The 22,785-nt window shown below is 41.3% G+C and overlaps 1 protein-coding gene across 1 annotated transcript; it reads left to right on the top strand.

The window, feature by feature from the left end:
- The first annotated feature begins 2,927 nt into the window (after positions 1-2,927).
- Positions 2,928-22,398, top strand: LOC104353564 (1-acylglycerol-3-phosphate O-acyltransferase Pnpla3). Its single transcript, XM_086466258.1, has 9 exons — positions 2,928-3,114; positions 8,079-8,311; positions 9,078-9,143; positions 12,051-12,260; positions 13,360-13,420; positions 16,613-16,828; positions 17,792-17,924; positions 18,770-18,886; positions 22,107-22,398. Exons 1-9 carry the CDS (start codon positions 2,928-2,930, stop codon positions 22,396-22,398), a joined length of 1,515 nt encoding a protein of 504 aa, XP_086322384.1.
- The last annotated feature ends 387 nt before the right edge of the window (positions 22,399-22,785 follow it).

Below are 22,785 nucleotides of genomic sequence, written 5' to 3'. Positions count from 1 at the left end.
ATCACTCCAACCATTGTCAGTGACATACAGGAGATATTAATGTAAAAGGACAAAGTACAAGAGCAGATGGTTATGAACTGGCCATGTACCATTTTACAGTAGAAATAAGACTCCTCCTAACTATTAAGGAAATGAGGTTCAGGAATAGCCTTCTAGTGACAGTTTAGGGGTAAAAAATATTTTTAAATGGAACTGATCTCTACCAGCAAAATTGAGATTAGCCCTGAAAAACCTATTGATGGGATAATGCTCTGAAAATCCCCTCTTCCCCTGCCATTTGTGTCTCCCCAAGAAATTTCTGCAGATCTTCAGAAATGTCCCACTCTGAACACCTCAGTGTCTCTTTTCCAAAAACACGGATTAAAAAATGGTATTGTCCTGCACTTAAGCTCTGAGTAAACAATGTGACAGCACACACGGAGAGAATACAAAATACAGCAGAGCTGGCCCTTTCCTTTAGAAGAGAACGGAAAAAGGTAGGGGTCACAGTCACCTCTTTAATGAAACGGGACTCTTCTAGGAAGTGTGGGATGTGGTTCCATCTCCCTTTTCAGCTCCCTCCTTCCCTGTGAATTTAAATGGGTTCAGTCTCGTGCCTTCCTCTTCCCTAAATGAAGTGACTAAGTGACAGGCAAGACTGGGATTAGGACACTCTCTGCTCTGGTCTTCGAAATGGTGAGACGATGAATGGAGGAAGACACACAGCCCAACAAGGCAGAGGTGGCTAGAGAGCTAAGTTAGAGGTGGGAAAACTGGCAGTATGGCCCAGTGCTTGCGGTGCTCACTTAGAGGGCAGAATCCCGAGTTTCTCATCACAGTGTTTTGCCTGAGACTTGTTCCGAATCTCCCTGGTAAAACTATCTAGTGATTGCAGAGTATGGCTTCAAGCCCACTCGAACTGAAAAAGAGTTTGGCTCCTGCTCTCTCTTCCTGGCAGTGTGCTTTCTATAAATAAATAAAAAAATAATTGCACAGCACAACCTCTCCTTAGGTGTATTTGGAAAGTATGAGCTCCTCTCAGACTCTTTTGACATGTTTTTAAATCACATTGTTAGGATATGATGGTGCATGAAAGTAGCTAAAGAGGTTTTGTGCAGCCCTGAGTGAGGCAATTAAATCCTAGAGGATTTCAGACATGCTGTTCTCCGGGGTTTTTTTATAGACCAGCTCTGCTGAGCTCCCCACTGGGCAAGATAATTGTTGTGAATTCCCTTCTGAGCCACTCAATCTCCACCAGCATTACAGCAGGAGCCTAATGGAAACTCTGAAATTTGTGGTGATGGGGTCACATACAAATACCAGTTCCTCTTACAACTTTTAGAGAAAACCAGCACCTTTTACAAGGAGCTAAACCCTGCCTGGATGCGTTCAGACGCATTTAAGATTTCCTGAGGACTTGAGCAGAGAAACATTTAGGGCACGTCTCTGGCCTGCAATGCAGCACGCCACAGAAATACCTGAACTGGTGATGAGGAAAATAGTCTGCAGAGCTGAAAGCATGACGGTATTGGTATACTGACACGGACAAGAGTCAGGGCTGATTGACACCAACACAGCGCCTGCTTCATACAAGCATATTGCATAGCAAACAGATCTTGCACAGTGCCGTGCTAATAAATCTATGGGCCTGCTTGCAGCTCAGTTAGACATCGTGATGCGGCACTGCATGAAGCAGTTCTGTAAAGGCAATTGCAAGTGATGATACTAATTGGTTGGTGCCAATTGCTCTGTCAGCATCCTTTGGTTTTTCTGGAGGTCTTCAGGTGCTTAAAGGTGCCATTATGAGATCTCCAAAAGTCCCATTGGTACCTGACGCCTGGTTTTGATGGATCAGTCAGCTGGGTGCTGTTGAAACTCTGTCAGATGACACTGTTCTAGACTTCGAATGGCATTTAGCTGCTTTGCTTGTACTTCTGTCTGTAAAATGTCAGTAGAACATGAACACAGAGTTCATGTTGTGTAAGTTTTAACAGTTTAAAGTACTCGGAGAAAGCCAGATTGTTCTGTAATCTCCCCTTTATAAGCCTAGTATTATCATCATTAATTTCCTTCTCTTAAAGTTTATTAGAGGATTATTAAACATTGCTTGTTCTTACAGCAGGTCACGAAATACAGATGACTGTACACGCCAGCACGAAACATCCCCCTGAGCCTTGGATAATCCGGGTCATTGCTAAACCCGCACCTCCCGCTGCCCGCACGGGAGCTGCGCCGCGTCTCGACACCCCTCCGCGACCGGCGGCAGCAACAGACCCCGGCGCCGCCCGCCTTTCTCACCCGAACACCCAAAGCCGCGTTTCCGCCTTGCCCCAGCCCGGCCGACAGCGCCTCACCCAACCCTGCCTGGGCCCCTAGTTCGCGGCGCGCACGGCCCTCAGTGGCGTGTGCGGGACGGGCCCCGCGGGACCGGTTCGCTCGGGGGTAGGGAGAAGCCAGCCGCCCCACGGGGCGGGGAGCCAGGGGCAGGAGGGGCAGGAGGGGCGGGACGGGCAAGAGGGGCGGGAGGGGCGCGGGGGCCCGGGGAGGCCGCCCTGGGCGAGGGGCCGAGGGGGCCGAGGGACCCGGGGCCGCGACTCTCGCCCGGCCACGCGCGGCGCCGGTCACGCAACGCCGCAGCCTCCCGGCGCTCGCCCTCTCTCCGCGGGGGGGGGGGGGGGAGGGGGCAGAGCGGGAGGAGGCGTGGCCTTATTTGCATCTGCCCTTGGGTTGGCTGGGGCGCCCTGGGCCACCGGGGCGGGGCGAGCGGCAGCGCGGGATTGGCTGCTGCGCGGGCCGGCGGCGCTGGGCGCGGCCGCCATGTAAGCCGGGGGAGGGCGGCCGCGCCGCTCGCGCCCCGGTCGCTCAGTAACGGCGGCGGCGGCGGCGGCTTCTGCGGGAGCTGCGTCCTGCCGGGCGGCCCGCGCGCCGCTCTTCGCCCGCCGGTGACGATGCTGGACCGCGAGCGCGGCTGGAGCGTCTCGTTCGCCGGCTGCGGCTTCCTGGGCGTCTACCACATCGGCGCCGCCACCTGCCTGCAGGAGCGCGCCCCCCACGTCATCCGCGACGCCCGGCACATCTACGGCGCCTCCGCCGGGGCGCTCGCCGGCGCCGTGCTCGTCGGAGGCGGCTCTCTGGGTCAGCGGCTCCGCGCCTCTGCCCCGCCGGCGGCGGCGGCGGCGGGGGGCGGGGGCTGAGGCGGGCTGAGGGGAGCGGGGCGATGGGAAGGGGCAGGTGTGGTGGGGCGGCGGGGCCGGGCCGGCCGCCGTTGCGGTGGAGGGCGGCTGCGGCGCGGCCCCGGCCCCGGGGAGCGCCTTGGCGCGCCTCCGCCGGCGCTGGGGGCTGGCGAGGACAACCGCGGCATCGGCGGGGGTGGGCTGGGCTGCCCTTCCCGGCGGGGCTGGCTCTCTTGCTCTGTTTCTCGTTTTTTGGCCCCAAAGTGGACCTCCTGTGCCATGAAATCCGAAGGGGTTACGTGGCCTTGTGGGTGCCGGGATGCCTTTTCTGCTATTCCCTTACGTCTCGTGCCGTGCGCGTATTACCTCCGAGTAAAATACAGAAAAAATCCTGTGTTTCCTTGAGGGTGGGGGAAGAGGTGGGGGGGTAAAGTTAGCATGTCTTCACCGTGGATGGATATTTAGCGACCTGCCGGGCTCAAGAAATGGTCCTGCCGATGCCTCATCCGATTTCAACACTTGTGTAGCCAAATAGTGGGGGTTTACTACCCAGGTGCAGGTGCATGTGTCCGTCTACAGAGTTTCCGTGCCTCCCGGCCTCGGAGTTGCAAACCCCGCGTTGATGATAACTCCTCTTACCTTCGTGTGGAGTAGAGGAATTAAAAACTGTTGGGATAGCGGGAGGTACTTGCATGCTGACACTCTTCAAAGCAAGCAGACCAACCCTGTCATCGGTTTGAAACAAAATATTTATGCTTTATTGGGAAGTAATGCATCTCTTCTGCAGTTACCTTTGCACATGAAGCTTTAGTTGGCTTTAACGTGCTTCCACTAAGCTTCTCCTTTCTTGGGGTAGGGCTAAGAGAGTTAAGGTCATGGCTTAGGTTAGCTTTAACATGCTTTTCCTTTGTAATCTGTGCGCAGTGTATATTGCATAGGTCACTTAGGTATATGATTAGGAACAGTGGATTGATTAAAATCACTGATTTTAATTGTGATTTTAAGTAATAGAGTTAATCTTGTTTTGTATTTATACCAGATAGAAGATGTTAGTTTGCAACTAAATATAGTATCTCTTGTGAAAGAAAGTGCTTATTTTCTAGCAGTAGGAAAATTATACCTTACTTATACCTATTTAGGGCTTGTGAGAACCCAAATATACTTTTATCTTGTGAATCAAACATACTAGGCATTAAAGCAAGCTTGATACAAGTAAAATATGAAGGTGTTTAGGATAGGGATTGGGATGCAGTTAAAGTGTATGAAATATCTGGAAATCTGAAAATGGTTTTCCCTTTAAACCAAAAAAATGCACTAAGAGCTTGGCTAGTTTCAACACTGATTGTTTTTGTTAACAGTACCCTTAGGTGTAGAACTAGAGTGCTTTGTAAATTCACACTTCATTTTACTTATAGATGGAGGAGGAAAACAGTAAGTACTCATCTTGGATTTGGAGAGGGTTTGGGTTTTGCTTTTAAATTTCTGAGGGAACTCACTGACTAAAATGGATAGAAGTTCTCTGTATGTGCGAGAGAATAATGCTGTGAAATCCTTGTCCCTGCTGCTTAGCCACTGATCTCTGTCACATATGCTTAATTTCTTCAAAGCTTTAGCAGTAAACTTGTGCTACTTCAACTTTTTAATTTAATTTTGCTGTAATGTCCTAACATAATACACTTGAGTTGTTATGAGCCTAATACCAGCTTTTAAAACAAACTATTTATCCACAATATCTACTTATTTTTAGAATGTATCCAATTTTAAGTCCTAAGTCATCGTAAATGACTTAAGAAGGAAGCTGCTTTAAATATTTGAAGTGCTCTTAAGCACAAAAAATGTATATTGTTTACCTGAAAGTACATGTTATTAACAGCTTTTAAAATTTTTAGCATTTTAACAATTGAGACTTGCAGACTTCAGATTACTCCCTTGTCTTTCCCTTCTCATACACCAGTTGAGATTTTTTGCTTTTCTCTAATAGAATAGCTAGTATGTGTGTGATCGCTGCCCAAGGTACTGTATTTCGTGGGCAAGTGTATTTCTTCTGTAAATTTAAAAAAAATAAAGCCACTTGGGAATGTTACAGACAATTCAAAACCAGCCACGTTCTAACATCTGTGAGTCATTGTGAATTAATCAAGCTAAGAGTTATTCCCATGTTAATTATTTATCTTTTTAGCTGTTAATTTTTTGTGAGTTTGTGTGAAAGCAGAGGATTGTAAATAACCTCTAAAGAAACAGTATGCGGTGTAATAATTTGCTATATTTCATTAGTTCGTATTGTACGCCTCCCTTGCCTTGGTATACTTTAATATGCAGGTTTGGTTATTTCTGCAGTTGTGGTTATAAATCCCACGTGTTTTCACAGTTGCATTTCACTGTGGGAAGACAGAGCTAGACTCTTCTCGGAGATGGGTAGTGGAAGGATGAGAGGCAGCAGACACAAGCTTGAACGTGGCAAATTGTCATTAGGTGTAAGGAAAAGTTACCATGAGGGTGGTAAAATACCGGAGTAGGTGCCCAGAGAGGATGTGGGACCTCTGTCCTTGGAGGTGTTCAAGACTTGACGGGACCCATCCCTGAATTAGTATGCTGCTTGGTGCACGTAAAGCTTATTAATTTTTTTCTATTTTTTCCCCTATAGACTGCCTCAAATGTAGAAATTCTTACATTTGAGGTAGTCTATAGGGAAGACTACCCTATAGAGTGGAAGAGATGGATAAACTGTGAAATTAAATTTCATTTTGATGGGTAGTTATTTTCTGAAAGAAAGTTGAAACAAGAGAAGTTCAAATCCAAACTGTTAGAGGTTGTCAGTTTTGCAGCTCTTTAACGGGGTGTGTAAAGTGAGCTGATAGTTGCCTGATTTTTTTTTTTTTACCATGAGAGGTAAATAATCCCAATGCAAGGTTAGTAGAGGGCACTGATTTACTTTATTTTTTTCTGCAGAAACAGACCTGCAGTGCAAATCAGTAAAGATGGTACCGTACTTGAAACTTAAGTAATAGCTTGAGCTTCAATTTCATGGGATGCTAGCTAGAAAAAGAGGCAAGACCTGGCAGAGAAGTGAGAGAGTGTGTATTTGTTTGTGTGTCCATGCACCCAGTGCTCTTGGCCTGTTTTTTTAAAACTAGCAATTTACTTGCTTGGTGCATAAGTTTTCAAGAATGTACTTATTTTGCAGAAGGAAATTAATGCATGCACTAAGGCTGCTATTCCTGGACAGGGTTCTAATAGTTCAGTGTCTCAGACTGCTGCAATGTGCCCAATTTCTCTCTTTAGAAAGTTTAGAAGGTTGAACATTACTAAATTGGTTTATTTTAAAAAAAAAAAAGGGGGGGCGAGATGGTGATTTAAAAAAATAAAAGGACCTAAAAAATAGAACTGCTAAAACTGTTTACATAACTGCTTTTGGAAATTCATCACTTGCCAGAATGTGTCTTGTGCCATTTTTTTAATCACATGTAAAATGTGTTTTACTAACATAAGCATATGTTTGACCATGAACAGAGTGCTATGTCTGAATTGTCTGCTGTCTTCTGGGCTGGGAGGTGGGGTCAGGCTGCTGGCATCAGTAGTCTCAGGGCCCAAGGCTTCACTCTGCAAGGGTGGAATAAAAAAAAATGTCATGGTAAAAATTGAGTATGTCCGATACCTCAGATTTTTTGAGAGATACTAATTTGAGCATAGACTGTTGTTGTACTGTGCTGAGAATGAGAAAGGCTTAGGTATTGCTATTTTGTGTGTGTGGGAATAACGTTGTAGAAAGATAGTGGTTTTGGAAATTAAACTGAATTCAAAGGCTTAAGCCAAGTTGTTTCCAGGGCAGTGCTGACATTTAACTTGGTAAGTTGAATCCTCTCTCTCTTCTAGAATGAGTCTGTGTAAGTTAAAATATGCAGGTTCTGAAAAGATTTGTGGATGACCTTGTAGTGTGTCACTCGGGTTAATAACCTGTTACTTTGACCTTCCTCCCCAACCCCTTTCCTCTACCAAGTTGATGAGCTTATCAGGTAATTTCCTTGAAGCGTGCCCTGGAGAAACATGACATTAAAAATTCAAACAAAATTTTGCAGGTGGATGAGCTGCTCTGCTTACTATGACTAGGGATGTGCTTGCTAAATTTATTTTAGTGTTCTTTGGGAACAGTCGTGTCTTCTGTAGTGGCTTGATCTAGTTCCCAAATGCTGATTTAATTGGCAAAAAAATCATTACATGTCTGTTATGTATTGGTAAAAATGCACCCATTTAGGTGGAGGCCTGTGTGAGAGGCGTTACAGATCTCCGTGTTCCTTACCTACTGCTTTAAAAACTTTGCTCCTGACATTCCTCACCGTAAGTTCACATTTAATTTTTCCTTTATTGTATTTATGTATAAATGAAGACTTATACATAAATACAATAAAGGTGCCCTCATGCCTTAAGGCTTGTTAAAGTCCAAGAAGTGTTACTGGCTGTGATGAACCCAGGTGCTCTGCTTCTTCTGCAGGCATCCTGTGGACCTTAAATCTGTGCGTTATGCACTGTAGTTTTTATGGATGTTACATATGGAATATGTCCATACATACATGCTTACGGAAGGTCGCTCATCTTTGTTTTTTCTTAAAAAACGTGTTTCTGGAATGAATAATTCCTAGTGGAAGAGTCTTATGGTTATTTTACACCTAGAGTCTATATATAAATAACATATAAGTAACTTAGTGGCTGGGTCTTCGCCAGGAGTTCTGTTTGAAAGTCTAAAGTGACTTTTTTCCTCAGAAAATTCCTGAACTCTGTTAAACACCAGCAGACAGTTATTTTATCTGTTAAAAGCTCTTGAATTTTCATGTTAGCAGTTAGAGCTCTAGACATGCTTTATTATTGGATGTGTGTTTTATGTTTTTTGACTTACCTTCTATTCTTAAATGAAATACATTTTATTTTCAGCTCAAGCTTGTGCAGACGTTCTGGCATTAGCCAAAGAAGCTAGGAAGCGAAATCTTGGTCCTCTTCATCCTTCCTTTAATGTGGTAAAGATAATAAGAGATGGACTGATGAGAAACCTTCCAGAAAACACTCACCAGTTGTCATCGGGCAGACTGTGTATTTCACTAACGAGAGTGTCAGATGGTAAAAATGCATTGATATCTAATTTTAACTCTAAAGAAGAAGTTGTCCAGGTATGTTTATTTCTGGCAACTTTTAAAAGTTTCTATAATCTTAAATTTGTTTGATGTCATCCACTGGATTTCCATTTAAAACATTTTAGGATATTGTGACTTTAACAGTATTTAAAAGATTAATTCAGGCTTCATTACACTAAATTTACTTACTAGTTTTCCCAGTCAATGTATCTGCAAACGGTTTTAGCAATTAGGTGTGAGGGATCAAACTTAAAAAGGGTGCCTTTAAAGTGCAGTATCTAATGAAACGATATCCTTCATGAAGAACTTTTTTTTTAAGGTAATTCTTATAAAAGTGGTGATCAAGACACAGTCAAAAATAGCTTTTTAAGGTTCTTAATATCAGTTACAAAGCTAGTTTAATATGATCCCAGAATGGTAATATTTGTGTCCTCAGTTACTTTGGTTACTGAACCAAAAGTACAGTTTGAGTGAATGATCATAAAATTTTTCTTGCAAATTAGCATTTCTAGAAACGGTCTTTTAGTAAGTCTTAAAGTTTGGGTTTGTGTTTTGTTTTTTTTTTTTTTTTTTAGATGGAGTGTGGTTTCTTTCTAAAAAGGAAATGTGGAATACCCTCATCTTGTTTGAAGTCATGATCAATAATAGCTTTTTCACCCCTTTTTATTCAAATGTACTTGCTGGGGATTTTTTTGGTTGCTTGCTCGGTTGTTTTTGCTAACATCTAAAGAGATAATGATATATGATAATTTCAATTATAGAACAGTTACCATTTAATTTATATGGTCTCATTTTCCTACAGGCTTTAATCTGTAGTTCATTTGTCCCTATTTATTGTGGCCTAATTCCACCGTCATTTAGAGGTGTGGTAAGTCTTTATTGTTAAGATCTGAAAATAGTTCTAGCTATCCTGAAAATATTAAAAGGCAGTGTATGGCTTTTTTTAGTTATCCTACTGCACAATAAATACCTTCATTATAGCTTCTAGTAATGTAGCTCTATCTTACAACTTTTCAAAAGAGCGAGGAAACTCTAAATGTCCGGAGGATCTGTATGTATATTTCTTCTCTACCCTGCAAAGTACACACAAGCACACTCTTTCTCTCTTTAATTTCTTGCTTGCTGATGGAGTAATTAAAAGAGGATATTCTAAACTATCAAGTATTTAACTTAAGGATAAATGTTTGTTGAAGAAAGTGATACTCATTTACTTGCACAAAATTATAGGAAGGGTCCCTTATACTGGTTTAGTGTTGTTTTTTTTTAAAAAAAATCTTGTAAAATAGTTTATTGTCTATCTTTGTGTTCTTGCTGTAGGTGGATCTGTCTTAAAACTAGATTAAAGTTCCATGTTCAGTTAGATATAAATGTTTTCTGTCGTTCGTATGCAGTGTGAGAAAGGCTGCTTTTTAAAGGTAAAGGGTCAGTACATTAGTCTGTTCTATTGCTTCACAGGAACTGTTGGTTACAAAACCTCTTAATACTTCTTGGCTGTAGTGGGCTTCCTGAAATCCCCCATTAAAGGGGCAACAACTGCAGAAAAGTTAGTAGAGTTTGTTGTAGGTGTTTTGATTAACAGGTCTGGAAGCAGACGTGCATTTCAAGACAAGACAGTGACATTCGTGGTGTTTTGTTATAATGTTATATTAACTTGCATTTGTTTTCTTTCCAACTTTGATGCTCCACAAAGAGAGGGGAAGAATGTTGAAAGAAAACTTAGAACATCTTTAACAGTGATTGATTGCAGACTGTTCTCAAGGCAGTCTGGAAGTGCTAAAAAGTCAAGGATAGACATGGAATGTATTTTCTTCTTCATGCTGAAATTTAAGCAGAAGCGATTAGGACGGTATAGGGATTTTTCTTTATCTGTACTTCTAAACCTTGTATGTCTCCTTAAACTCTTCCAGATTAAAGGTGTTATGAAAACAGGACGTTGGACTGAATCCAAGGTTTAGGTGGATCCAGGCTAATCTGGCTATTTGGTTCTTGTCACCAGACAACAATGTTATTTTAAAAGGCTTAGTTCGGAGTACAAAAACATACAAGTGATGCTTTATTTGGTCCTATGTTGAAGGAAGGGGAATGAAGGAATCATTGTTTCCTTTTGATCTTTGCAATTATTTTGATATGATTTTAATGCTTAAGCAGCATTTTTGATGTAACTTTGTGAGAATACTACAGTTGCACATGCTTGACATGACTCCTGTAGGGTTTAAACACAGCAGAATGTCAAGTATGTAAACTTGTAGCATCGTGTTATTTACTGGCTTGGTGCTTCGTGCATGTATACTTTAAATCAAAGACTTAAGATAACTTCCAGTAGCTATATCTAACTGCCAGCTGTGAAGGTTTTGGATGTGGTACATTCTGTTGGGGTTTTTTACCCCTTTCAAACACAGCAATGGTTTTAGATTAAAAAATTGTTAGAGGGAACAGATAGGCAAAAACTCGAAATAATTAAAACTGCTTACCTCAGTAGAACAGTGATTCAGATGTGTACTTCTGCCTTTAAATAATTTCATGAGAAGGCTGCATTCTATGGCTCCTCCTTTGCCAGACTTGTTGTATTGTACTTTATTCTTCCACAAAGGACTGGGTGATTGCACGTGTACCTTAGTGATTGCATGATACACCTATAAGAAGTTTGTCAGTAGCTGGTGGCTGTGTGTTGCTGGGTCTGAGGAGTGTCCAAGTTAGCCGACAGGTAGGAACAGGCTGTTCTGGGAAGTGTGTTGGATAAATTGCTCAGAGCTGTCCTCTGCCTAATTCCTAATCTGTTTCTCGGAATGTTCAGGAAGTGAGTATCACGGCAGATGAAATTGGTAATCCAGGTTGCTCCTGCTCAAAACACCTGCTCTGTTACCTTTACCTTCTACAAGGACCTACAGATTATGTCTCTTGCCTAGTTAGGAAAAAGGAAACTGCAGCCGTTAAACCAGCAAGGCTGGTAGTGTGGAGTGGTCTTCTGCCACTGTCAGAACAAACTGACTACAATTGGTCCTGCTGGAGAGATGGCTGTTGTGCTTGACTGGAGGAGTTGCCTTTGGCCCCAGCAGCTTCTGCACTATAGATTAGTTACCCTGATAGATCTTGGATCTTAAAGCGTGTGAGGTGATGCTGCACTAAAACTGCAGAAATGGGCAACTGACCACGAAGGAGACAGAAGCATAACCTGGAACAGCTTCTAAACTTGCACTCAAAGCAGAATAGAGAATCCACAACTGTTGCAAGGTTTCTGAAGCGTTATCCATTTTTACTTGCAGTTTCTTTACGACCAAATATTTTTAATGCTTTTCTATCAAATTCTAATTACTAGGAGTAATTTTAAGTTACTTTTATTTTAACTGAATGGTTTAGTATCATGGAACTTGAGCTTTGAAGTCTAGACCTATTCTTTTATTCATACGCTTTCTGAAGAAGTACCCTGGTAGCTGTTTGGTTGGTGCTCTCCTTTGAGGAAGAAGAGACAGCTGTGCTCTTTTTCTCTGCGTATTGTGTAGGATTATAATCTTTAAAATGGATTTGTTTTTTTCTTAAACATCCATAAAAATCCCAAATAGTATACTCTTAGGCTATCTATAGAACTATAGGTAGGAATATTTTCTTTTTTAACTGGCATTAGAGGACAAGGCATGCTATTCAAAATGTTCAGCCCAGGAGCTTAGGCAGAGCCTCTTCTGTTACAGTCTTAAATGCTATTTAATTCTTGCATGAGAGATCTGCTTGTTGGAAATTTTCAGCCTTTGAGAATTCTTGTTTCTCTTCATTTTTGTAGCGCTATGTGGATGGAGGAATCAGTGACAACTTACCTCATTATGAATCTAAGAATACCATCACAGTTTCGCCTTTTGCTGGGGAGTGTGATATCTGCCCAAAGGGGAATTCTGCCAACTTTCATGAAATGAATGTGACCAACACCAGCATTCAGCTCAGTTTGGGGAATCTTTATCGTTTAACACAAGCACTCTTTCCACCAGAACCTAAGGTAAATCACTGCCTTTGTGTAGTTACTAAACCATCTTTTCCTATAAAAGCCTTCGTTCTGCAGAAAGCTACAGTAATCTTAGCATCTCATCTAGTCATATAAACTTTTCTGGTGACATTTCTCTTCTTGTTTCTATCTTTTCATAGTTTATCTTCATTGTCCGTATTTTTAGTCTTTCTCAGACTAAAAATGCATGTCCTGCTATTGGACTTCTGTATTTATTTGGAGTTAGCACCGGATTCTATCACACAACCAACATTGGTAAATTAATAACTGTCAGTTGGTAGTCCTTTCATGTTTACCTGCTAACCTGGTGCTTCAGAACTTAGAAGTTCTAAAGCTTCATGGTTTTGTAAAGTTCTCAATTAATACTTCATGCAGGCAAATTGCCTTTAAACTTTGCTGTTAATTGCAGATCTGAGGAGGGAAATGCTCTTGAATTGCCATTGTGGAAGCTGAAAAAATGAAAACAGACTTTGCCAATTGGCTTAGGATGTACTAAAGAGAAGTAATTTTCCTGACTGCTGTAGATGTGGGTTTTTTTAATTGAGGGCTTTTTGACCACTTGAAGAATAATGTTAAGTTCTACTTATGTAGGCTTTAAATTTTTTTAATTTTTTGTGTCTAGGACTACTGTGTAGGTGAGATGGTGTTGCTTTTGGTGAAAGGTGTTTTCATATGGAAGACTAAGTCTGAGTTTGAGAATTGCACAGCTGACTTTTCATAGTTGTGGGAAGTGGGAAGCACTGGAAGGGAGGGAGGGGAATTGGCATACTCCAAGGCACCCTGGTTCATTGTTTCATCTGCTGAAAGGCTAGTCAAAGAAACAAAAGGGAAGCAAATTCTTGTGAACTGTTAGAATGCTGTCCTTTTAGGTGAATAATTCTGTGCATCTGTAATACTGAAAGGTAAGTTCATGTATGCAGGATCATGTATGCATCATCACAGTAGCCATATTAACAAGAATCTGTAGAATTATAGAAAATGTAAATTTTTATTACAACAGTGGAGGGTGGATGGAAGTGGCTCTTCATTCTGCAAACTGTCGATAAGTTGAATCTCCTTTTATTTGTCTGACTCATTTACCGTGTGCTTGCAGGTACTAGGGGAGATCTGTGAGCAAGGATATTCAGATGCTCTTAAATTCCTGAAAGAGAATGGTATGTTACACTTGTGGATAATTATTGATGATGTGGTCTTAACCTGAGTTTAAAAAAAAAAAAAAAGGGTGAGGGGGTTGTATGTAGCGAAGAAGGGGCTAGGTCTTTGAGGTTTTTGAAGGGATCATAGTAAGTTTAGTTCTTGTAGAAATCACATAGTTGCAGTAACTGTTCACCTGAGGCAAGTTGTGCTGCCACACAGAAATTGGACTTTTGGGTTTCTGTCAAATTTGTGCAAAGTGAATGTTAAGGTATTGTTAAGTGTAATTACCAAAGAATTCCAGTTCTAGGGAAATCATATTACTAGTTTCTTTTGTGTTAATCATGAAGGATAGGAATAGGTTATTGTTTCCCACTCCTATGAAACATGTGTTGTCTTATCACCTCCTATCTGCTATCATACAAATGAATTTCTAGGTAAAGCCTTGCAGTCCAGAACTGGGAGATGGCTAACAACAATATAAACTCTGTGTCAGACAAATCCTTAGACTGTATCATGAAGAACTTTAGCAGATGACTTGTAATGTAGCAGATGTTGGGACCCAGATAAGTTATTAGGAAGAAGAATTGAAAGTTGCTCTGTTCTACTCCTATAATTCTAGTAACATTTCATATTAATAAATCAGAGTCATAGAATCATTAAGTTGAATAGACCTTTTAAGATCATCAAGTCCAAGTGTTGACCTAATACCACCACGCCCACCACTAAACCATATCTCCAAGTGCTACATCTACATGTTTTTTGAACACCTCCAGGGACAGTGACTCCAGCACTTCCCTGGGCAGCCTGTTCCAATGTTTGACCACTCTTTTGGTAAAGAAATTTTTCCTGATATCCAACTTAAACCTCCTCTGGCACAGCTTGAGGCCATTTCCTCTTGTCCTATCGCTTCTTACTTGGGAGAAGAAACTGATCCCCACCTCACTACAACCTCCTTTCAGGTAGCTGCAGAGAGCAATAAGGTCTCCCTTCAGCCTCCTCCAGACTAAACAACCCCAGTTCCCTCAGCTGCTCCTCATCAGACCTGTTCTCCAGACCCTTCACCAGCTTTGTTGCCCTTCTCTGGACACGCTCCAGCACCTCAGTGTCTGTCTGGTAGTGAGGGGCCCAAAACTGTACACAGTATTAGAGGTGTGGACTCACCAGTGCCAAGTACAGGGGCACAATCACCTCCCTACTGCTGGCCAAGCTATTTCTGATACAGGCCAGGATGCTGTTGGCCTTCTTGGCCACCTGGGCACACTGTCCGCTCACGTTCAGCCCGCTGTCGACCAGCATCCCCAGGGCCTTTTCTGCTGGGCAGCTTTCCAGCCACACTGCCCCAAGCCTGGTGTGCTGCATGGGGTTGGTGTGACCCAAGCGCAGGACCTGGCACTTGCCCTTGTTGAACCTCATAGCCTTGCCCTCAGCCCATCGACCCAGCCTGTCCAGGCTCCTCTGCAGAGCCTCCCTACCCTCGAGCAGATCAACTCTCCCACCCAATTTGGTGTTATCTGCAAACTTACTGAGGGAGCACTCAATTCCCTCATCCAGATCATCGATAAAGATATTAAACAATACCAGTCCCAGTACTGAGCCCGGGGGATCACCGCTTGTGACTGGCCACCAGCTGGATTGAACTCCATTCACCACCACTCTCTGTGCTCAGCAGTCCAGCCAGTTTTTAACCCAGCTTAGTGTGCACCTGTCTAGGCCATGAGCTGCCACTTAGAGACGAAAAAGGTAAAGACGGTAACTTGATATTATCATGAAGCTAACCATGTGTTAAATCTGCCTAGCCCCTGTAGTCTTGAGATGCAGAAGCAAATTGGTGCTGGGTCACATTAGAGGAACGGAAGCTGAAATATGTTTGCACTGTTACAGCTGCAGTATTGCAATGCAGTTACAGCTTGATGTGCTCACTGCTTGTACTCTGTTATAACTAAACATTAAATAGTCAAGCTTTCTTGGAACAATTTTCTTCACTGTTAAAAGAATGTCACGGTTCTGCTGAAGAGTTTGATTTTTCTAGTAATAGTATTATTTAATGAGGGAGTTTTGCTTTATACCTTTTACCAGATAATTAAAAGCACAAGCTATACAAAGAGCCTATAACTTGTGGTTGTCTGTGCTAAGATGGATTCTGTTGCTGTACCACACCCACAAGTTTCCTGTGTGCGTGTTTCCATCTGACACCAGTATCTGAGATTCCTTGCAGGTTTCCTTGGTGTCTGACCCCATGTCATGTGTATTGCACTCTTGTCCTCCTTTTTCACAGTACTGATCCTGTGATCATCTTTGTTCTTATTCTGTCACAGGTTTGTCTTGCTTCAAGCTTAGTCAGTGATAATTATAGCTTTTCCAAACTCATTCGTTCTGCATCGCCTTTCTTGTTATATTATTTCAACTGTAGGAGTTAATTTTCCACCCCCAGTCTGTAACTCTTCAGATAACTTTTCTGGTAAATTCACAGTATGTTCTTCTGACACTTGTCTTTTAGGAGTAATTGTAAGTAGGGTACAGATTCTGTTGTACGTAGGTATGGATCCCAGTCAAATGTGTTAGTCTTTCTATATAAATGAATTTATAACGATTTTCTGGAAACTGACTATAAATATGCTTGTTGTATCTCTGTGCTCATTATGTACTGTTTGTTTCTAAGGTAGTTATCAGTGCTATTTCTTAATTGGCACCAGTTTTGCAAGGCAACCAATATTGGTTTAGATCTGTACTTTGGATATATTTTAAAACAATATTGTACCCTACTCGCTTTCCTTCTCCACCCTGTTGTAGTAATGCCTCAGAGTACTCATGTGATACCTGCCGTGTCAAATTTCCCAAATGTTTCATGTATTTTAGGTGTTTTCTTTCAAATAAATATTAGATCAATTTTCCTCCTCTCCTCTAAATAATTTACTTTCTTGCTGGAAAACAACTTTGTTAAATTACTGTGTTTCCGGTGCAGTTTCAGTTAGTTTTGTTCACTCTTGCCTTTTCTTTAGAACCTGTTTTAAAGTGAGAGCTAAACCTGCAAAAGATTATTCATCGGTGTGATTAAATGTTTGTGGGATTATAAGAGTGAGCATGTTTGACGTTGGGTAGATAATGATCCCTCAGGATAGGCCTTTGTGCACATACACAGAGTACAGGTACTGTACAGGTGCTCTGAAGACCGTGGATCAAGCCTAAGTGGAAGCTCTTGACTCTTTCAGGTATTCTGAATGACTCAATTTATATCCACTTGTCCTTCACAAAAAGAAATCCTCATGAGGCTGCGCAATGCATTGACCATATGAAGAAAAAAAAATTGTCAGAAAATAACAGAGTAGAAACTTTGAAAATGGAAGCGCTTAATGACCAGCTGAAGCAAAATCCATGGCCTTTGGAAAAGAGCATATTTGAGAGCCTACCTCCTAGACTTCGTAAAGGTACATTATTCAGACTTTCATGTAATTTTGAATGGCCAACTTTGATTTCCACCCCGCCTCCCCCTGCTTACTCTAGCATAAGATGCTATTTCTTATAACTGCCTTTCAAATTAAAGACTAGCCCAACCCAAAAAAGTTCTTTAATTACTTATTAAATATGAACCTGTGCATTTTGATTTAGCTACAGAAATAAGATTGAAGCAGGAGGAAGGAGCTACATTCAACACTGCAGCATCGTGAATTGAATTCTCATTTGGTTTTGGACAAACTTTGTATGTGCACAGTATTTTTGTAAGCATATATTTCACACTGAAGCTGAACCTCAAATCCAAACACTGGTTATCTCCATCTTGTTTTAAAAACAGACTTCTGTAGACTTCTAATTCTCTGGCTTTCCTGGTTTTTTAATAAGCTGTTAATAGACCAAGCCCACTTTTGGTATTTCCTTAATCTATAACTTTTATCAAGGTTTTTTTGTGGATGCTGATGGGTATTTTCAAGATCTGGAATTTGTGATCCCAGTGACCTAGGAGAACAAGATTTGAAGTGTGATATTTCTTGTGACTATATGGAACAACTGGAATATGCAGAACTCTAGAATTTAAACGAACTCCTTAGTTACAGAGTTTCTAACAAGACAGGAGTATTATCTAAAATACATAAGTATTTTTGGAGAGGTGAACTTTACATCCTCTTATTATAAATTAATTCATAGACTTACTGCTTAAAAGTTCTGGGTAGTGCCTTTTGTCCCTGTGGTATGAGTCTGTATTTCCCATATTTTAAAATAGCATAGAGAAGGTTTATGGTAAGAATGCCTTGAGATGAATTCTTCCATTTTTCTATCTAAGCCTTATTGAGTAACACTTGATAATGCTGACTGAAGATCACCAAAGTTTGAACAAATTATTGAAACTGTTTTCAAATAGTCTAACATCTTTTTCAAAAATAATTATTCTTAAGCACTGCAGGAAGCTTGCAAAGAACAGAATGGGTTCTACGCTCAGTTCTCTAAACTCTTCCCAATGCGGGTGATATCCTATCTGATGCTACCATATACACTACCAGTGGAGTCTGCTTACTCTGTTGCTTTACGGTAAAGAACTCTTAATGAATTTCTTTCTGAAGTCAGGAGTGAAAACCAGGTTGTGCTCTTGAAACAGGGCTTAATTTTATAAGTGTTTCATTTCTCATAAAAGAGAAATTATGCTAAATGAATGCACCATGAACCCTAAGCTTTATGCTTGCTTAAGAGAATTCCAGTCCTTGAACAACAGATGTCATTACTATCTTTAGCAAATACTTTAAAAATCAAATGTTCAGTGAATGGAACCACACAGAATTCCAGTAAAATATTTCATTTCTGTGGCACTTCTGTGCCATTTTTTGGTGGATGGAGATGAAGCAGGTTTCAATAGAATTTTAATGTGTTTTTTTCCCCTTCATCCCCCTCTGGCATAACTGACTTCTGTCAAGAGCATCATAAGGGAAAAAGTATGTTTGTGACATTGTTCTGTTTCTGCCTTCTATTTGTTGTTCCATTGTGCTTTTCTTTTGTTCGTCTTTCCTCTACCATCGAACTTTAAACTGACCAGAAAGTTTCCACCACAGAGAAAGAGGTCTCGGACAGGACTTTTCTGCAGGCTTCCTAAACGTTGGTCACCAGGTGTGGATTGCACATGCTGGTCAGGTGCTCTGCATAAATCAGAGATGCAGTTGTCCGTCCTGCCATTTTTTCTTAGCTTGTAGAAAAGCAATGAGTGGGCTAGAGGGAAATTTAGAGAGGTTGGAAAGATCTGGAGACTTTGATGGGGGATTTAACTTGGGGAAAATGAAAGCTGTGTTATTTGGTTGGATGTTGGACATGGTATGTAAGAATATAATGCAGGTGAGATCTACGGCTTTCAAAACAACAAGTGTATTTTTGTTTTTTGATTGTAGATTAGTAAACTGGTTTCCTGACATGCCTGCTGATGTTCGGTGGATGCAAGAACAGCTTTGTCAGATTGCTGGTACAGTTTATTCCCAGGCTAAAAGCAAGCTATTCTGTACATCCAGGTAAAGTGGAGTGCTGCTGGATGCAAACGATGCATTTTTAGAAATTCTCTCTTTTGTCACAACTTCAAGTACTAATAAGTTTCTCTCTTAAAACAGGGTTTGATAATTTTCTCAAAGGTAATGCAAACCAGTTCTCACTGCTTCTAATCCTTAGCATTGTTTCTTAAGTATATTTTCTGGTGCTTTTTGTTTCTAACTCATCAATGACTGCTACACATTGTAGATGAAGAGGTGCTGCTGGTTGGCAGGCTTATGCTTTCGGGGGAGAGGGGTGGGTTATGGAGCAGGCATTGGACTGAGAACAGAGAACTTGTCTCCTCTGCTCCACAGTAGCTGGAGCGATCAGGAGGAAAAGGTTGCTCAAGATGTTCTAGATCAGATGTAGCAGGTAGGAACTGGAAAACATTGGGAGAATTGCTAGATTCTTAGGAGTCTGGACAGGGAAGGTTGTAAGACTGAAAGTAAATTAATATGAAGGACAGTCTTGTAAGATAGTTGGGAAGAAATAACACACATGGAAAACTTTTAGGAACCTGTAATTCTGTGGAAGAGAAACCTCTAACCTGATTCTAACTAGGTTCATTTTACTTCTCTTACCAAACTGATGTGAGATTCAGCCTTTCAGAATTTTTACTTCTGTTAAACTTTGTAGCACTGTGTGTGGAGGAATTGGTGACAACTCACCTCAGTATGAATCAAAGAATACCATTACTGTTTCACTTTCTGCTGGGGAGTGTAGTATTTGCCCAAGGAGCTCTGCGAACTTTCACAAAATGAATGGAGGCTAATATTCAGCTTAGACTTCCGTGCTAGAAAATGGACTTTGCTGGAACAGAGTTGCACAGACATGTCAGAGTAGTGCTATAAACAGAGAAACAACGTTGCTGTCTGAGGTCCAAATGCTTGTAAATACGATGTCTCCTAAGATTTGGTCTGAAAAGGTATAAATTCAGACTTCTGCAGAGTAGGTCATGTCTATTTTACTGTAATTTTTCTGATGATTGTCTCAACTCCTGGAGTTGCTGGGTAGGAGGTAGAAGAAGGGGGAGAGAAATTAGCCCAAAAAGCTATTAGCAGTGAACAGAATTCTTAAATGCTTGATAAAAGCTTCTGAGAGAGCGCTGTAGCACTGGACTCATGACTGCAGCAGTCATTTCAATGAAAGCATTGCCATGTTCTATATACAGCACGTTTTTAAAATAAAACAAAAAATACCCTTTTATTTGAGCCATAAGTCTTTGAGCTTTTGCCTTCCTGATCTTTTTGCCCTGGCAATGCTATGCATTGGCCAGTCAGCCATGCAGGTTTTGATATGTCTGAGAAGAACTGCTTGCTCCTGCTTCCTTCTAAGAAGTTGTGCCAGGTTCTGGATTGGCATTGTGAAAGATCCGATCCATGTGCTCCATCCCTTAGAAGTACGGAGTAGTCAAACTTTTCCTGTGAAGATTCTGGCTTAATGGAAAACTTAATGAGGTTCACCCTTGGGTTTCCTTCCCCCTTTGGAAGTATTAAATGGTGGCTTTAATATTAGGTTGTAAAGATAACTTCCTTTTTACAATATTCCGTTTTATCCAAAGTTCAGAAGCATTTAATTCTTGGATACAAACAGCCTCTCTTCTCCTTTCCTGAAATCAGTTAAAGCCTTTTCTTGTACAACATTGGTTAGCTTTTAATGCCATCTCTCTGAGCAGAAATGCAGTTCTTGATATAGATTTGCTATCACCTTACTGTCATCTCTTCAGTTATTTGATACCACATGTAATCCAGTGTCCTCTTTTCCTTCTTTTCTTAATGATATTTCTGACTCCTTTCCACAATAAATTTGGGTATAATGATTTTCCTGCTTTTAGCCTTGTTTAGCAGCTTCTTGATGTTGCTTATATTCCATCCAGGCTTACCAGTCTTGAGACTCTTCATCTGAAATGGGCATTTGGAAGGCACACAGTCACAAGACTGTCTCAGATGGAACTTCTCAGAGGGGTTATTTGGTCACTGACTCATGATTAACCAGAAATACTGTTTTCTCTTCTTGTGGAAAGAGCAAGCTCTTGGCCATAAAAACTGAACATGGTGGTAATGTGGCTTTTGCTCTGTGCTTCTATGATAACTTCAAGGTGATCAGCTCCCACTGAATTGTTTACACTGTCGAACTTCTAAGTTTTCTGAAGCCTTCCTTTTAAGTGGATTCCCTCTTCAGGTAGCTGGGTCCCAAGGCTCTGTATGTAGAACCCTGCCCTGTATTCTGCAGGTGACTCTTTGTGGGCTTGTCCTTTGTTTCAACATCCACTGAGAACTTACTGCTGCTTTTGCAGAAAGTAATCCTCCCCCCTCGCCTTTTTTTTTACACTCTTCCCCTTATGTCATCAGGTCTAGCTTCTGTTTTGGAATCAACCTTAAATCTCATGAAAATTTGCACTGTTTACAGTTTGAAAATCCTTTTAGGAAACTTAACCTGATGGATGATATCTTCTAGTGCACCTAAACTTCAGGTATGGAAACTGGTGTTGAAGTGTGTGTATGGCTAGTTGGGTTCTTTGTGTGTGAGAGGGGGCGTTGCGGGTTGTTTTGGGTTTTTTCCCAAAAGCACTGCAAGAGAGGAGAGTGAGCTTTAAAAAAACCAACCAAACAAACAAAACAACCAACAACTGGGTATTCTTGGTGACAGCTTTAGTCTCCTGTTTTTCAAATAGGAAAAGACTAACCTGGTGATTCAGGTGCTGTTTTAGAGCGTAGGAAAGATCTGTTCAGGTTGATGGTAGCTGGCTGTGAAGTGGAATGCAGAGATGGCATTTGGGAAGTTGAACAACTATTTTTGCTACACAACTCGAGACTGTTGTTGTTGATGTTCAGTTAGTGCTGTGATGGGTAAATTGGCAAGTATTCCAGGTGGATAGCTGGGGGCAGATCAGGACTATTTAAGAGGTAATGTACAGACCTGGGTCTACTCTTCTGAACTCATCAGAATGGTGTGACTTTTAGTGTAAGTATCTTATACCTACTTCTGAGGACAACACATAATGGCAGAGTGCCCCTCTTTTAGACATGATCGTTTCAAGATCCTTTTCTTGTTGTCCCATATCTGAACCCGCTAAATGCATTTAGAATTAACTAATTTCCTTAAGTGTTCTTCCTTGTGTGAAGATTCCCTGCCAGACATCTGAACAGTAAGAGAAGTGTCTTTGAAACACTAATATCTTTCTCTTGTTCTTTTTTTAAACAGGAAAGACAATTATGCATCACTAAGAAAATGTCAAACTGTCCCGTCTGCTATGGAATTTCATTCTTCATACTGCCACCTTAAAATGCCTCACTCTTCTGGGGACCTTGAAACCTGGCTCTGGGAATCTTCATGCTTCATGCACTCAGCTGTGAAAAATGCTTCTGCTATCATGCAGGAGCGTTCAGACTTAAACTCCTGTCCTAACTTTCTCCCAAATTCTGATGAGTCTGGGTTGGAAATAGATTTTGACTCTTCCTCAGAGACAAGTTTCCAGACTGCTCCAGAGTATTAATTTGGAAGTAAGTTCCACAGTTCCCAGAATTCCAATTTGGCAGAGAAATTTAAATCCCGAAGGACTAAAATTGACTTTGTTTATTGCCAATAAGTCTCAGAAAAGTAATTGTTTACAGTTTCCTGACAGATCTGCCTTGGGAATTCTTCTGTTCTAAGGATTTTAAAAAGAGTGGCTGCTATACTAAGTAACAGATTTCAATTCTGTCGAAGCACCAGCTCAATCAACTGTAGTAAGACTTGCAGTAAATGGTGTGTCTCTGGAAATTTTTTTTTTAAAAAAACTACTTTCAGAATAAAAATGTAAGTTCTGTAAACAGTTAGACAAACAAGCATTGATAACAAAAGATTTTTAAAAATACAATTCTTAACAGTATTATGTGCTAGG

The sequence above is a fragment of the Leptosomus discolor genome, chromosome 1 (assembly GCF_034619465.1).
Source record: "Leptosomus discolor isolate bLepDis1 chromosome 1, bLepDis1.hap2, whole genome shotgun sequence".
In the NCBI taxonomy this organism is placed as follows: domain Eukaryota; kingdom Metazoa; phylum Chordata; class Aves; order Leptosomiformes; family Leptosomidae; genus Leptosomus; species Leptosomus discolor.
Note: the sequence above shows the minus strand (reverse complement) of the source record. Positions and strands in the feature narration are given on the sequence as shown.

Bases quoted from the DNA above. Each gene is read 5' to 3' on its own strand.
- LOC104353564 (XM_086466258.1), top strand. From the start codon at position 2,928: ATGCTGGACCGCGAGCGCGGCTGGAGCGTCTCGTTCGCCGGCTGCGGC. The intron at 3,115-8,078 runs GTCAGCGGCTCC...TTTTATTTTCAG, and splicing joins CGTCGGAGGCGGCTCTCTGG to CTCAAGCTTGTGCAGACGTT. The intron at 12,261-13,359 runs GTAAATCACTGC...GTGTGCTTGCAG, and splicing joins TCTTTCCACCAGAACCTAAG to GTACTAGGGGAGATCTGTGA.